The 17,166-nt window shown below is 45.5% G+C and overlaps 1 protein-coding gene across 5 annotated transcripts in view; it reads left to right on the top strand.

Annotated features, from left to right (window-relative positions):
• The window catches only part of ino80 (INO80 complex ATPase subunit), a 97,974-nt gene that overhangs the window by 38,720 nt on the left and 42,088 nt on the right, over window positions 1-17,166 (top strand). For all 5 annotated transcript variants that reach the window (XM_080744242.1, XM_080744241.1, XM_080744238.1 and 2 more), the window contains exon 27: window positions 1,319-1,544. In XM_080744242.1, coding sequence (XP_080600368.1) covers window positions 1,319-1,544 — 226 coding nt within the window. The remainder of the gene's footprint in view (window positions 1-1,318; window positions 1,545-17,166) is intronic.

Below are 17,166 nucleotides of genomic sequence, written 5' to 3'. Positions count from 1 at the left end.
CCCAATCTACACTGTAAAATAATATCTATACCGTTATTAGTTTCAGTATAATTCTGAGAGTGTACAAATGAAAGTTACAGACCTCTAGAAAGGATGTAACTACCAGTAAGACTCCCTAATCGGGAGATAAGCGACCGTCAGGTCGCAGCGTGATTTTAGGGCAAAATGTGTAGGAGCAGTGTCCACAAAATGTGTTTGAAAAAATATATGGGACAGATCCATGTTGATGACATGAGTGTAGACATACTGTGTACCGATTTGCGTAAATTTAGGGAAAAATCTGTAGGGGCAGTGTCCAAAAATGTGTTTGAAAAAGTCGGCCTGATGGTGGCGCTATATGGGACAGATCAATGTTGATGGCATGAGTGTAGACATACTGTGTACCGATTTGCGTGATTTTAGGGCAAAATCTGTAGGAGCAGTGTCCAAAAATGTGTTTGAAAAAATGGGCCTGATGGAGGCGCTATATGGGACAGATCCATGTTGATGACATGAGTGTAGACATACTGTGTACCGATTTGCGTGATTTTAGGGCAAAATCTGTAGGAGCAGTGTCCAAAAATGTGTTTGAAAAAATGGGCCTGATGGTGGCGCTATATGGGACAGATCCATGTTGATGACATGAGTGTGGACATACTGTGTACCGATTTGCGTGATTTTAGGGCAAAATCTGTAGGAGCAGTGTCCAAAAATGTGTTTGAAAAAATGGGCCTGATGGTGGCGCTATATGGGACAGATTCATGTTGACGGCTCTCTTGGCGCCGCCGAGGCGGGTGCGTGGGTACCGGCCCCGGCTCTCCCGGTCGCTCCTAGCCCGAGTTACGGCATTTTATGTGCGCTGCAATGGCGGGGGTCCTCCACTAGGGGTGCGACCACTTTTGCATCCATTCTAGAGCACCAGGAGTCGGTGGTCCCTGGGAATTCCCCGTGAACAGCCCCGTTGGGGTGGTCATTGGTCATTTTAGCACTTTTTGGCAGCGGCGCCAGGGGGTCCCTGGGGGTCCCTGGAACTCCGGGGGTCCCGGAGTTGGGTTGAGGTTGTGGATTGGCAGGCAAGGAGTGTGTGTGCAAAGTTTGGCATGGATTGGGGCAACGGTGGTGGAGATACGAGTTGGGGAAAAGTGTGACGTGACGGACAGACTGACGGACAGACGGACAGACTGACAGACAGCCTGTCGAGGTTTTGGTAGTAACTGCGACCTGACGGTCGCAATCAACCATTTAGCCGCTGGGGACTCCCTGGAGCCTCCTCAGGGATCCCTGGATCCGACATTGAGAAATCCGACGTACTTTAAATCCCCCTTGTGTGGTTTCCTAGGTGACGGCGACGCCCATGGAGCGTTACTGTGACGACCGGAGCGCCGAGTACGAGTGGCGGGTGTTCCGCGTAGGAGGGGGCGTGGCCTCCAAGCACTGCTTCCTGTACGGCTCCCCGGAGCTGGCTTCCAATTGGCTGTCCAGGGCCGGAGCGTTCCAGGCGGCCCGTCCTGGCGGGGTGACGGCCATCCGTCCCCGACACGGCTGGTCCTACATCAGGATACCAGGTAATGAATGACAGACACGCGCACGCACACACACGCACGCACGCACGCACGCACGCACGCACGCACGCACGCACGCACGCACGCACGCACGCACGCACGCACGCACGCACACACACACACACACACACACACACACACACACACACACACACACACACACACACACACACACATGCGTGCACACACACACAAACGCGCGCACAGAGCTGTGCATGTACAGTGATGTTGCTAGGTTTTCAATGTAATGGGTCCCGGGACCTACAGGTGGTCATTCAAATGGATCCCAGAATTATTTTATGGGTCCCGCAACGACACACTCCCTGCTGACAGGTGCCGCCCCAGCCCGTAGGAATTACATGCATGCCGTAACAATTATCACCCTCTCATGCCCGCTTCTCCTCCGAAATAGACGATCTGCAAGCGTTGTATTGCGACACGATGTGAGCTTGCATGTATCTTTGGCGCATGTTCCCTCCAGAATATGAAAGCTGGTTAAACGACAATTTGTAATAATTATGCTTTTCAAGTCCTTGTAGGGCCTAAAGACCAACAGTCAGGGTGGGCTCTGAAATATGAATTTAATGTTCTCATGCAATTTCCTATTTACCATGACTGACCGTCTTTCCATCACCTAAACCAGTGATATCATATCCCATAAAGTACACACACAACTCATTACATACTGTATGTGTGTAACACTGTGATACTGTGATGTCTTATCTGTGTTTATGTGCAAAATGGAATGATAACCGTGTGTGTGTGTGTGTGTGTGTGTGTGTGTGTGTGTGTGTGTGTGTGTGTGTGTGTGTGTGTGTGTGTGTGTGTGTGTGTGTGTGTGTGTGTGTGTGTGTGTGTGTGTGTGAACAGTCTTGTGAACTTGTACGGAGGGGGGGCAGACAAAGCAAGGAAGTTTAGCTGAAGTTTATTGTTCCAGCACTCTGTTAGCATTAGCGTGTTAGGTAATGCTAATAGATGGTGTGTGTGTGCATGCGTGCGTGTGTGTGTGTGTGTGTTTGTGTGTGTACCTCCATCGCATCCATTCACAAGGTGTCTCTCACCTCACATTAGTAAACTCTCCCACGCTTACCTCTCCACACACACACACAAACGCACACACACGCACATGCAGACTGACTCAGCTGTGTCCAGACTCATTGTGAGAGTCAGTCGATTTACAAGCTCACAACGTGCCGCGTCCGAGACGTGCTGTGAGCTTGTAGATCGACTATTTTCAGCAAGCCCATATGAAGCACTTGCGCTTAGTGCTGACAAGCGTCGGTGGCTGTCCCTCTTCCTCTCTCTCTCTCTCTCTCTCTCTCTCTCTCTCTCTCTCAGGGACGTGCAGAGAATGTTAGAGAGGCAGGGGCTGATATTTCTTAAAGGCCTTTTGGTGAAAATATTGAAAATAGCAGACCTCCAAGCTCACAACGCGTCGCAGTTTCAGTACTTTACCGCACTAAAGTAAGCATAAAAAAGGCAATAGTGGAGATGTGGCGTAATGGCATGGACTTCTACACAGAGAGGGCAATTCTTTCAACACAAGATGCTGTATTCACGTTCAGGAGAGTATGGACAAGGCAATGCTCTTGAATGCTGCCTTCAGGTATGGCATGGAAAGAGGGCATTTGCATTTCTTTCACCACAGTAAAAACCGCATTCATGGTCTGGAGAGGGCACTTTTTACAGACGGATAAAAGGGCAGGGGCTCAAGCCCCCTTTTTAATGTCTATGTGTGCACGTGCCTGCTCTCTCCCTCTGTCTCTCTCTCTCTTTCTCTCTCTCCCCTCCTGCTCTCTCCCTCTGTCTCTCTGTCTCTCTCTCTCTCTCTCTCTCTCTCTCTCTCTCTCTCTCCCCTCCTGCTCTCTCCCACGTTCGCTTCTCAGCCCCTGCAGGAAGGAAGTGACCCAACACAGTGTGCCACGGTCCCTGCAACACAACACATTGTTGCCACATCAAGGCCCAGATAATGGACAGCAGATAGAATAATAATATAATAGACAGTAGACTGGTTCCCAGAGAACCCCCCCCACACACACCCCCCCTCCCACCACCACCACCAGAACAAATGTCTGAAGTGAAGAACGTCTGTTTGTTTTTGAGCGCCGTGGCGTGAGTAACTCCGCAGGCCTGCGATATCGGGGTCGGCCATCTTATCGGAGGGAACAACAATAACCCGACCGGTTAGAACTGGACTCGCTGACCCACCGAGGCCATGCATGGGTCCTGTTTAGACCATCTATGTCTAAAACACAGGCCTGCAAAATGCACCTAGCAGTACCAAGGGTGTGTGTGTGTCGTGTTCCAATATTGCTGGTTAGACAGGGGTGTGTTCTGGGTGTTGCATGAATCAAACATTAGCGACTTTAAGCAATGGATGGCTACGGCAGACGGCAACGAGTAACCGGAAATGATCAGCGCTCGAAATATAAACCTGCCGCCGTCGTAGCCGTCTCTACAGCGCCAGAAGCTCCTTTCCACGTTGTGGATACAACGACTGCTGCATAGACGTGTCGCCATGGGAACCAAAGAGTTATGTAAAAGGGGTGGGAACCCGTGCCGACGGCTGTTTGCTTAACGATTTTGACTGCTACGGCGATTACGTCATAGCAGCCGTACTCCGCCTGGCGTTGTCGTCCTGAAAATCGTGTGGCTTAAACTCTCTGGTAATCAGAGTGTTGGCTCCCATTTCCTTTAAGGGCGAGGTTGCGCCTGCTCCATGCTCGTTGCTAGTTAGATCAGTGGTTCCCAAACTAGGGGTTGGGACCCCCCAGGGGGGTCGGTCCCCAAATGACTTCTGTGGGTCCAGGGGAAACCGCGCTCTTTCGAACGACCATCATTTCGACCGGAGGGTTAGCGACTCACTCCACGGAGGTTAGGGTGAGGGTTAGAGTCGGATGTCGAAAAGATGACATGTAGTAACAGCTCTCCCGTGGGTCCACAGATCATTGTATTCTCACTCAACTGTAAACAAACGTACATATAGTATAATAGTTGCAGATACCCCGTATATAACAGGGTCTCTACACACAGACACGCAGACAGAGATTTGTCGCATTTATAGATAGATAATATACTTAAGTACTTTTGAGGTATGTGTACTTTACTGGAGTATTTCCAATGTCCAATACTTTTACTTCTACCCCACTAAATCTCTGATCCAAATATTGTACTTTTACTCCATTACAATTATTTGAAAACTTCAATTACTAGTTACTTTGCAGATATACCTTATAATATACAAAACATACATAAACCACTTTAGCCCTATTTTATATGTTGGATGTTTAAACAACGCCTCGTGAGCTTGTAGATCTGCTATTTTCAAACATTTCTGACTTTTAATTTGGGTACTTTTGAGTACATTTAGATGCCAACACGTTCATACTTTTACTCAAGTACATTTTGAATTCAGGACTTTTGCTTTTAACTGGGTATTTCTAGACTGCGGTATTGGTACTTTTACTTAAGTATGAAATGGAGTACTTTTTTCCACCACTGCCTGCTAGTGCTATCTATCTCTCTCATAGTGACAAATGCATGAACTATCTGGCCTGCATCACACTGAGACACATTGAGTGGTCCCACAGCTCTTTGATGGATGGCGTCTATGAATGTTTCAAACTGATGCTTATAAGCAGAGTGGTTCTGCATGTTATTTGTAGCGCATTCCTAACTCAGACAGAAATACCCTGTGTGTGTGTGTGTGTGTGTGTGTGTGTGTGTGTGTGTGTGTGTGTGTGTGTGTGTGTGTGTGTGTGTGTGTGTGTGTGTGTGTGTGTGTGTGTGTGTGTGTGTGTGTGTGTGTGTGTGTGTGTGTGTGTGTGTGTGTGTGTGTGTGTGTGTGTGGCCCATGCATGCGCCGTAATTAGAAGCGAGGGAGCCACAAAATGATGTGTGTGTTTGTGCGATGTGAAGAGCAAACATTGATGTGTTGTATTTATATTTTTATGTGTGTAAGTGTGTCGCCTGTGGTACACGGTTTTGATTTGGATAGATGCATTATATGTCTGCTGGGTGTGCGTACAGTATGCGCGTGTGCACACACACACACACACACACACACACACACACACACACACACACACACCAGGCACGTGCACACATAGACATCAAAGGGGGCTTGAGCCCCTGCCCTTTTATCCGTCTGTAAAAAGTGTCCTCTCAAGACCATGAATGCAGTTTTTATTATGGTGAAATAAATGCAAATGTCCTCTTTCCATGCCATACCTGAAGGCAGCATTCAAGAGAATTGCTTTGTCCAAACTCTCCTGAACTTGAATGCAGCATCCTATGGTGAAATAATTGCCCTCTCTGTGTAGAAATCCATGCCGTTACGCCATATCTCCAGTAGTGACTTGATTATGCTTAGTTCAGTGTGGTATCAAGCACTGAAAATAGCCGACCTTGAGCTTGGAGGTCTGCTATTTTCGATATTTTCTCCAAAAGGCCCTTTTAGAAATGTCAGCCCCTGCCTCTAACATTCTCTGCACGTCCCTGACACACACACTGCTTTGTGTTGTTTTTTTGTGTGCATTTCCGTTATGACTTTGATACGCCTCGAGAGGAGAGAAGGAAGAAAGGAGTGTAGGAGGAGAGGAGAAGGGTGGGGAGAGGAGAGGAGAGGAGAACATTGAGGATTGATCCATTGAAACCCAATGGAGAAGTTAAATGTCCAGTAGGGGGCGACATTCTCCATGTAGTTTACAAGCTTAGTGCCAGCTCTTTTCTCTCATATTGGGAGCGAACATGTTGATCAAATAGCAGATCCATAAGCTCACAACAACAACAGCAACGTGTCCCAATGCCATTTTCAGCCATGAGATTTGGTGTAGAGGGAAAAAAGGGAGGGAGCCACGGATGAACGAAGTATATAAACTCTTTAGGTGGTCAACATGACACACACACACACACACACACACACACACACACACACACACACACACACACACACACACACACACACACACACACACACACACACACACACACACACACACATCTTATTAGAGGTCTGTGTCCTCCAATAACCTACCAAACTGGGAATAAAAAAACACTGCTTTAGAGCAGTGGTTCTCAATCTGTGGGTCGGGACCCCCAGTTAATGTTGCACATTAACTTAATGTGCAACATTGTTTTCTCACTCAGGGGGTATCTACACATTTCTAAAGTGACAATTTAAGGACTTTTTAATACCTATAAAATGACAAATTAAACATTGTCAAATATTAGAGGCAGAAATTGTGAAAATAGCACACAATAGAACCGTGTTTTACAAAATGTAATGGCTCAACTCTTAGTGCTGGTCAGGGTGGGGGTTCCCCAGTTAAAATATGATTATTTTGGGGGTCGCGGCCTGAAAAGGTTGAGAACCACTGCTCTAATAACCTACCAAACTGGGAATAAAAAAAAAACACTTCTTTAGAGACAGCAGGACAGGACATTGTCGCATTGAGACATCAGCGTTCGTCCATCATCATCGTCCATCCCGACACGGGTCATTACATCATACGTCCATGTGCCAGCATCTGGCCTCGTGCACCAGAGGAAATTAAGTTTAGCGGGGGGACAGGGCTGCGTGGCGCGGGGTTAATATGTCCTCCTCGCCGATGCTGAACAAGTGTTGTCCATTGACGTATTGATCGGCCCGGGGTCTACAGTGAGATCCGATCGCTCATTCCATCTTGCCCCCCATCTGTCTCTCTATCTCACATAACCATCTATCCATCTTTCATCATCTGGGATCTTTTTCTTTTTACAGTGCCTTCACTCTTGCCTCCTTTCTCCTCTTCATCACCCTCTCTCCTAGGCTATTGTATATAGACCCTGGAGATGTAGTTTCACTGTACGTGTGTATTTATTAGATGTAACATATCGTCGTTGTCGGGTGGAATGTCAAAAACCTTCCTTTTAGTCAGGAACACTCACGTCAAAGTAGATTTAACCATTTATTGCATAAATGGAATACAGTTAATATTGGCGTTAAAGGGCTCCGCGTTTGGAGATGTTCCCTGAGTTTTGTGCATGCTTTTTGAGCATTCTAAGCAAAACTAGGGAACGCAAAGCAGGATACAATAGCAGAACAATAACAATACATTGACATGTATCTTTGAATCGTCAGTCAAAATCACAGTATTTGAGCCTAACAATACATTGACATGTAAGTTAGTCAGACAATCACAAGTATTTGAGCCTAGCCAGACTGATCATGAAAGATGGAGGCTGGGGTGGAGGAGGAGGCAGCTAGCAGCGAATGTTCCGAAGCTTCGGAAACCAAGCATAGGTAGAGAAAGCAAGCCGTATTTAAAGGAGCCTTCCCTACTGAGTGAGAGCTTTGATTGGAGTATGGCAGTCATGTGATGTAATGACCAGCAGATATGAGAATGAGGAATGAGAACAGAGCTGACTGACAGCTGACTACACCTGGGCGGGGCGACTCCCGTGTCCTGCATAAACGAATGTGTCGCTTCAATTTTTGTTATTTATTTTAAAAATGATTTAAAATAGTGAAAATAGCAGATCTATTGCGAAGCGTTGTGTGCTTGAATAATCAAGGATTACCAAGGATAATCAAGATGGGAATAATCAATAGGCTATAGACATAAGACAATATACAGGATATAAGACGAATGAATAGGGGATGGGAATCGACATCACGCCAGTGTTGGAGATGTAAACACTTTTGCATAACGCAAAGCAGCCATATTAGAAAGAAATCAGGCCCCTTCCTTCACAGGTGTTACCAATGATTCTAACAAAGGCTCTGTTCCACTTAGTGTAGCACAGTGGTCCTCAAACTATTGATTTCAAGGACCACCATACATCTGACAGTTACAGACCCATGAGGGGCCATTTGGTACACATTTAGACCCATGGGTGTAGCAGGGAGGTTCTACTGAGTCACCACAATATCAGCCCCTGACTGGGTTTGACCGGAATGGACCAGAACCTTAATCTGTGTCATTGGTAACATCTGTGAAGGAACTCAAGCAAGTAAGGAAGGGCCGAAGGGGCCCAATTTCAGGGTACAAATAGAGCCAGTCAGGGTACAAACAGAGCCGATCAGGGTACAAACAGAACCAGGCAGAGGGCCACACAGGACCAGGGCTCCAGGCGTCAGGGCCGGTCGGTCGGGGATCATTATCTGGCAGCAGGGGCTCTTAATTGGGTGAGGACCATGTCAGACCCCCTGCTCTGGACCCTGCAGCCAGGGATCACATTACACTGTCCTGGGAGGGGGAGAGAGAGGGAGGGAGGGAGGGAGAGAGAGAGGGGGGAGGGGCATGGGTAAAGATGGAATGAGAAGAAGCAGGCCGGCTGGTCAGTCTAGTAGATTGGATCAAATCATAATTATATACAGTAAGTTTGATTTGTACGTGTAGCACTATTCCAAAACAAGTGTTTTTTTTATAGGCCTGTCAAAATGATTACATGATCGCCTCATAATCATAATTGTTTCCATGTTGAACACTTTTCCTTTATTAACATAAAATAACACTTTCAGAAATTGTGGAAATAAAGGATGTGAGCTTGTAGATTTCCACTATTAATGTTGTAGTATAATGTTATTAAATATGTCAGTCATTTCTTTGTGTCGTTTCCCAGGCTGTGCTACTTTTGTTTTATGAAGCCTGAAAGTCAAACCCAAATGCAAATTTTATGTTCCAATAATTTGTGTGACAATTAGGCTACCCGTAAACCGTGAAGTAAAATGCCATACTCGTGAGAACCCTAGGTGTTTGTAGACACAGGGCAAAATCAACAAACGATGGGAATCACGAAAAGGTTAAACGTATATCTAAAAAAAAACAGTAGAACAAAAAGCACCATCTGTGAGACAGTAAATATAACTAGAATTGACAGAGTCAATTTTGACAAGTGTGCCTGCAGCGCGCTAAATGCGCGACCTCGTGCGGCGGTTCGGACCGCGAGACCGTCCGCCGAGTCGTCCGCGTTTCGTCGTGAGAGGGTCGGTGCCCTCGAAAAACGCGTTCTGGCACGAAACGGTTTCGTTTGGCGCGTTTGTGACGCCCCCTAGGGGTCGAAGTGGAAATGCTTTTGGGGATCCGTTGAGTATGCCACCCCCGACCTGTGGTTGAAATTCAGTGGTGACTCGACCTATTGTTTGTGAGTTAGGGCAATTTTTTGCCAAACGGGCCCCTCCCGCTAACTTTGGAAGCGCGTTACGAACGAACGGTATGGACTATCAAAATATCCTTTGACTATGTTTATCGCGTGGCTTCATAGATCATGTGTACCGGTTTTTGAGACATTTGAAGAAAATATGTAGGAAAAAGAGCAAAAAGTGTGTTTTGGAGAAAATTCAAGATGGCGGAAAATCTATCCATACGCAAATGGGCGTGGCCTATATGGGGAGATGCGTCTTGACCCAAGGAATCCAGGGAAAAAATAATTTTCATTTTCCGACCTACGGTTCAAGAGTTACGGGGCAAAACGTAAAGTTGGCCGTTATAGCGCCACCATGAGGCCGAGTGATGTCATTATTTTTTGATTAATTCTTACAATCATTATGAACCTCCTCTCCAAGTCTTGAAACTGTAGCCCCTATGGTTTGCGAGAGAAAAATAATTGAATGCGATTCCCATTATAAGTCAATGGGGAAAATTAATTCACTAATAAATTAATATCAATTAAACTATAGTACCTTTCTCTTAGCAAGTTGATAGCACACGATTCCCGCGTAAGCCGGTCGATTTGACATATGGCGCGAGTGTGTGGTGCAAAAACTGTGGGAGGAGTAGCGTGCCAAACTTTTGGGGAATTGCATGGACAGACTTAAACTAGAATTGACAGAGTCAATTTTGACAAGTGTGCCTGCAGCGCGCTGAATGCGCGACCTCGTGCGGCGGTTCGGACCGTGAGACTGTCCGCCGAGTCGCCTGCGTTTCGTTGTGAGAGGGTCGGTCCCCGTGAAAAACGCGTTCTGGCACGAAACGGTTACGTTTCGCGCGTTTGTGACGCCCCCTAGGGGTCGAAGTGGAAATGCTTTTGGGGATCCGTTGAGTATGCCACCCCCGACCTGTGGTTGAAATTCAGTGTCGACTCGACCTGTTGTTTGTGATTTATGGCTATCGTTAGCGAAACGTGCCCCTCCCGCTAACTTTGGAAGCGCGTTACGAACGAACGGTATGGACTATCGAAATATCCTTTGACTATGTTTATCGCGTGGCTTCATAGATCACGTGTATCGTTTTTTGTGACATTTGACAAAAATATGTAGGAAAAGGAGCAAAAAGTGTGTTTTGGAGAAAATTCAAGATGGCGGAAAATCTATCCTGGCGCAAATGGGCGTGGCCTATATGGGGAGATGCGTCATGACCCAAGGAATCCAGGGAAAAAATAATTTTCATTTTCCGACCTACGGTTCAAGAGTTACGGGGCAAAACGTAAAGTTGGCCGTTATAGCGCCACCATGAGGCCGAGTGATGTCATTATTTTTTGATTAATTCTTACAATCATTATGAACCTCCTCTCCAAGTCTTGAAACTGTAGCCCCTATGGTTTGCGAGAGAAAAATAATTGAATGCGATTCCCATTATAAGTCAATGGGGAAAATTAATTCACTAATAAATTAATATCAATTAAACTATAGAACCTTTCTCTTAGCAACTTGATAGCACACCATTCCCGAGTAAGCCGGTCGATTTGACATATGGCGCGAGTGTGTGGTGCAAAAACTGTGGGAGGAGTAGCGTGCCAAACTTTGGGGAAAAGTATGGACAGACTTAAGTAAGTAAACTAGAATTGACATGGTCAATTTTGACAAGTGTGCCTGCAGTGCAGCTCGCTAAACGCGCGACCTCGTGTAGCGGTTTGGACCGTGAGACCGTCCGCCGAGTCGTCCGCGTTTCGTTGTGAGAGGGTCGGTCCCCGTGAAAAACGCGTTCTGGCACGAAACGGTTACGTTTCGCGCGTTTGTGACGCCCCCTAGGGGTCGAAGTGGAAATGCTTTTGGGGATCCGTTGAGTATGCCACCCCCGACCTGTGGTTGAAATTCGGTGGTGACTCGACTTATTGTTTGTGATTTATGGCTATCGTTTGTGAAACGGGCCCCTCCCGCTAACTTTGGAAGCGTGTTACGAACAAACGGTATGGACTATCGAAATATCCTTTGACTATGTTTATCGCGTGGCTTCATAGATCATGTGTACCGGTTCTTAAGACATTTGAAGAAAATATGTAGGAAAAGGAGCAAAAAGTGTGTTTTGGAGAAAATTCAAGATGCCGGAAAATCTATCCTGGCGCAAATGGGCGTGGCCTATATGGGGAGATGCGTCATGACCCAAGGAATCCAGGGAAAAAATAATTTTAATTTTTCGACCTACGGTTCAAGAGTTACGGGCCAAAACGTAAAGTGGGCCGTTATAGCGCCACCATGAGGCCGAGTGATGTCATTATTTTTTGATTAATTCTTACAATCATTATGAACCTCCTCTCCAAGTCTTGAAACTGTAGCCCCTATGGTTTGCGAGAGAAAAATAATTGAATGCGATTCCCATTATAAGTCAATGGGGAAAATTAATTCACTAATAAATTAATATCAATTAAACTATAGAACCTTTCTCTTAGCAACTTGATAGCACACCATTCCCGAGTAAGCCGGTCGATTTGACATATGGCGCGAGTGTGTGGTGCGAAAACTGTGGGAGGAGTAGCGTGCCAAACTTTGGGGAAAAGTATGGACAGACTTAAGTAAATATATAAATAAATATGAGTGATAACAATAAGTCTGCCCATGCTATGCATAGGCACACTTAATATAAATACTAGAATTGACGGAGTCAATTTTGACAAGTGTGCCTGCAGCTCGCTAAATGCGCGACCTTGTGCGGCGGTTCGGACCGTGAGACCGTCCACCGTCGTCCGTGTTTCGTTTTGAGAGGGTCGGTCCCCCTGAAAAACGCGTTCTGGCACGAAACGGTTACGTTTGGCGCGTTTGTGACGCCCCCTAGGGGTCGAAGTGGAAATGCTTTTGGGGATTCGTTGAGTATGCCACCCCCGACCTGTGGTTGAAATTCGGTGGTGACTCGACTTATTGTTTGTGATTTATGGCTATCGTTTGTGAAACGGGCCCCTCCCGCTAACTTTGGAAGCGCGTTACGAACGAACGGTATGGACTATCGAAATATCCTTTGACTATGTTTATCGCGTGGCTTCATAGATCATGTGTACCGGTTTTTAAGACATTTGAAGAAAATATGTAGGAAAAGGAGCAAAAAGTGTGTTTTGGACAAAATTCAAGATGGCGGAAAATCTATCCATACGCAAATGGGCGTGGCCTATATGGGGAGATGCGTCATGACCCAAGGAATCCAGGGAAAAAATAATTTTCATTTTCCGACCTACGGTTCAAGAGTTACGGGGCAAAACGTAAAGTTGGCCGTTATAGCGCCACCATGAGGCCGAGTGATGTCATTATTTTTTGATTAATTCTTACAATCATTATGAACCTCCTCTCCAAGTCTTGAAACTGTAGCCCCTATGGTTTGCGAGAGAAAAATAATTGAATGCGATTCCCATTATAAGTCAATGGGGAAAATTTATTCACTAATAAATTAATATAAATTAAACTATAGAACCTTTCTCTTAGCAACTTGATAGCACACCATTCCCGAGTAAGCCGGTCGATTTGACATATGGCGCGAGTGTGTGGTGCGAAAACTGTGGGAGGAGTAGCGTGCCAAACTTTGGGGAAAAGTATGGACAGACTTAAGTAAGTAAATATGAGCGATAACAATAAGTCTGCCCATGCTATGCATAGGCACACTTAATGAGCAAGAACAATAAGTGTCCCCATGCTATGCATATTAACCTGCATACATTTGTGTTACTTTTTAAGTGCATCCTGCTCCCACTGTGTCTGCATGCATGATGCACGACAAAGCTATATAACAGCAAACCAACGAACACTTTCATGTTATCCACTCACTCACACCATCGCCTCATGCAACAGGAAAAAACACATCCTGCGAGTCTGCATGTGGGCTTGTGGATCAGGGACCCCCAGATGTAAAAAATGACCACATGTGCTCACACGTCACACGTCACACTTGTCCCCTGCTCATATCTCCCCAACCATTGACCCCATCCATGCCAGATTTTACACACACTCCCCTTGCCTAACATACTACAACCTCCAAGGACCCCCGGAGCCCCAGGGACCCCCAGGTCCCTGGGGGACCCCCAGATGTAACACATGACCAAATGTGCAAAAATGACCAAATGAACACCCCAACAGGGCTGCTCACAGCCATTTCCCGGGGACCACCCACTCCTGGTGCTCCAGAACGGATGCAAAAGTGGTGGCGCCCCCAGTGGAGGACCCCCTGCCACTGCAGCGCACATAAAATGCTGTAACTCAACCTAGCAGCGTCCGGGAGAGCAGGGGCCAATTTTGTACAGTAAAATGTTACAAAGATGTTATCAGAGGTACAGTAGGACGTTCTTAGGGGATTGTCATTGTAATAGTGAACAGAACTATTATGGTGTTTTTTCAGTTAAATCTCAAAGTCCAGAGGTTTTGACTAAGTCCCATGTTTTTGTAGTGACTTTAAAACTATATTACTCCACCTTCTAAATAATGTGTTTTTGTTGTGACTTTAAAGCTATATTACTCCACTTTTGTACAGTAAAATCTTACAAAGATGTTATCAGAGGTAGAGTAAGACATTCTTAATGGATTCCCATTGTAATATTGAACAGAACTATTATGGTGTTTTTTGAGTTAAAGCTCAAAGTCCAGAGATTTTGTCTAAGTAATATGTTTACGTGTCGCATGTTTGTGACGCCCCCTAGGGGTCGAAGTGGAAATGCTTTTGGGGATCTGTTGAGTATGCATCCCGCAACCTGTGGTTGAAATTTAGTGTCGACTCAACCTTTTGTTTGTGAGTTAGGGCAATTTTTTGCCAAACGGGCCCCTCCCGCTAACTTTGGAAGCACGTTACGAACGAACGGTACGGACTATCGAAATATCCTTTGACTATGTTTATCGCGTGGCTTCATAGATCATGTGTACCGGTTTTTGAGACATTTGAAGAAAATATGTAGGAAAAGGAGCAAAAAGTGTGTTTTGGAGAAAATTCAAGATGGCGGAAAATCTACCCATACGCAAATGGGCGTGGCCTATATGGGGAGATGCGTCATGACCCAAGGAATCCAGGGAAAAAATAATTTTAATTTTCCGACCTACGGTTCAACAGTTACAGGCCAAAACGTAAACTGGGCTGTTATAGCGCCACCATGAGGCCAAATGACGTAATTATTTTTTGATTAATTCTTACAATCATTATGAACCTCCTCTCCAAGTCTTGAAACTGTAGCCCCTATGGTTTGCGAGAAAAAAATAATTGAATGCGATTCCCATTATAAGTCAATGGGGGAAATTAATTCACTAATAAATTAATATCAATTAAACTATAGAACCTTTCTCTTAGCAACTTGATAGCACACCATTCCCGAGCAAGCCGATCAATTTGACATATGGCGGGAGTGTGTGGTGCAAAAACTGTGGGAGGAGTAGCGTGCCAAACTTTTGGGGAATTGCATGGACAGACTTAAATATATAAATATGAGCAAGAACAATAAGTGTCCCCATGCTATGCATAGGCACACTTAATAAATAAATAAATATGAGCGATAACAATAAGTCTGCCCATGCTATGCATAGGCACACTTAATAAATATGAGCGAGAACAATAAGTGTCCCCATGCTATGCATAGGCACACTTAACAACACAGCAATACAATAAATGCTACAAAACAATCACGTTATTAAATGTGACAAGGCCAATGGTGTGGGAATGAAGCTATAAACATAGCAAAAGCAATAAAACGCAACGGTAATAAACATAACAATAATGTAAGGGCGTATCAAGGTTCTTTGTGCGAGTGTGTGTGTGTGTGTGTGTGTGTGTGTGTGTGTGTGTGTGTGTGTGTGTGTGTGTGTGTGTGTGTGTGTGTGTGTGTGTGTGTGTGTGTGTGTGTGTTTGTGTGTGATCTCACAGATGCATCATTCATCTGCTGGTGAACTGAGGTTATTGCTATGCGTGTAGAAAAGCAAAAATCCAGGACTTTAATGAATAAAGTGTTCCACTTCTGCATAAGAAGCCAATAAGGTAGTAATTAAAACACTGTAGTTCTCATTAATGGCCCAGAAGGTGTCTCTGTTTCCCCTCCTGCTGGTTGCAGAAGACCTTAACCTCAATGAGTGTTTGATCGGACGTTATGCTTGGTTTTATTACCTTAGTAATCATTGTCATAAATACTTTATGCCTTCAGTCGCTACTAGTCTTCTTTCAATCATTCTGATGCGCGTTTTTTGAAAATGATGGTCCCATTAATTACAGAATTATGATAAAGTAGGGGGATGTTTCTAGGGCTTCTACTGGCTCTACTGAGCGAAGACCCACCCCTCACTGCCCTTCCAGCCAATAGCATTCATTTACGGTTGCTTTTCGGGACCGAAAAATTCCAATATGGTGGATTTCAATTTGCTGAAATTATGGCTTCATAATGGATCTAAAAACCAATGGGCGACGTCATGGCTGCCTGTCACCAACACAAATCTTCTCTTCTGGTGGTCCCTGGCACAAGACATTTTTAAATGGGGGTCTGCAGGCCAAATACATATCAAATCGGGGTTCCTTGACCCAAATAAAGTTTGAGAACCACTGCTCTGCGGCTTAGAGGCTGCGCTAAGATCAGGTACCGAGGTCGTGCCACTAATCCCGTAATCCTGTAGCGTTTCATATTTGGCCCGCTGCGACCAATTTGCTGACTTTTTTACGATGGTCTGTAATGAGCTGTGCTGTCTCTCTCTCTTTCTCTCTCTCTCTCACACACACATACACACACATGCAGCTTATTATATAAGCCATAAGTGTTGAGTTGGACTGGGGGCGGACCACCCAGCCCACCCAACACTCAGTCATCCTCCACTTGGCGTTGCTTTATTTAGGGCATGATAGGAACACTTGGAAACAACACTGCTTCTATATGGAGCGCTTACACGAATGAACCCCACCACCCCTCTGTCTGCATGTCTACGTCTGTCTCTGTGCCTCTCTCTCTCTCTCTCTCTCTCTCTCTCTCCGTCTATGTGCCTCTTTCTGTCTCTGTCTCTCTCTGTTTATTTCTCTCTCTGTCTCGGTCTGTCTCTCTCTGTCTTTCTCTGTAGTTTATGCGTATTATCACACGTAATACAGCTTGCCGTAAACAATATATTTTCAAGCAAACGATTCACTGCATCGTGACACGTTGTCAACTTGGAATTCATTTATTTTCAACAAGATAAAGCAGTTGGCTGACAAGAACGTGAAGCGACGTGAGCGTGGCCCCGGGAGAAATGATTGATTTCCGACTTAACTTTATTAATTGTGCAATGATGTTTAGCCAACCTCAATGAATTATTCGTGCGAGTTCAGTAACATATTGACTTTGGAGAAAATGTAAACGAGTTCTCACTTAAATTGGTAAAACATGTGCTAAAAAAGCTGATCGCCCTTCAGCCAACCAAGGCCACTGGCCATGACAACATCCCCACCAGATTCCTCAGAGACTCAGCCGTCTCTATTGCTCCCATGGTAGCCCACATTACAAATGTATC

The sequence above is a fragment of the Nannobrachium achirus genome (genome assembly GCF_963921795.1).
Source record: "Nannobrachium achirus genome assembly, chromosome: 16".
NCBI lineage: Eukaryota > Metazoa > Chordata > Actinopteri > Myctophiformes > Myctophidae > Nannobrachium > Nannobrachium achirus.
The sequence above is the reverse complement of the archived record's forward strand: the minus strand, read 5'-3'. Positions and strand labels throughout refer to the sequence as shown.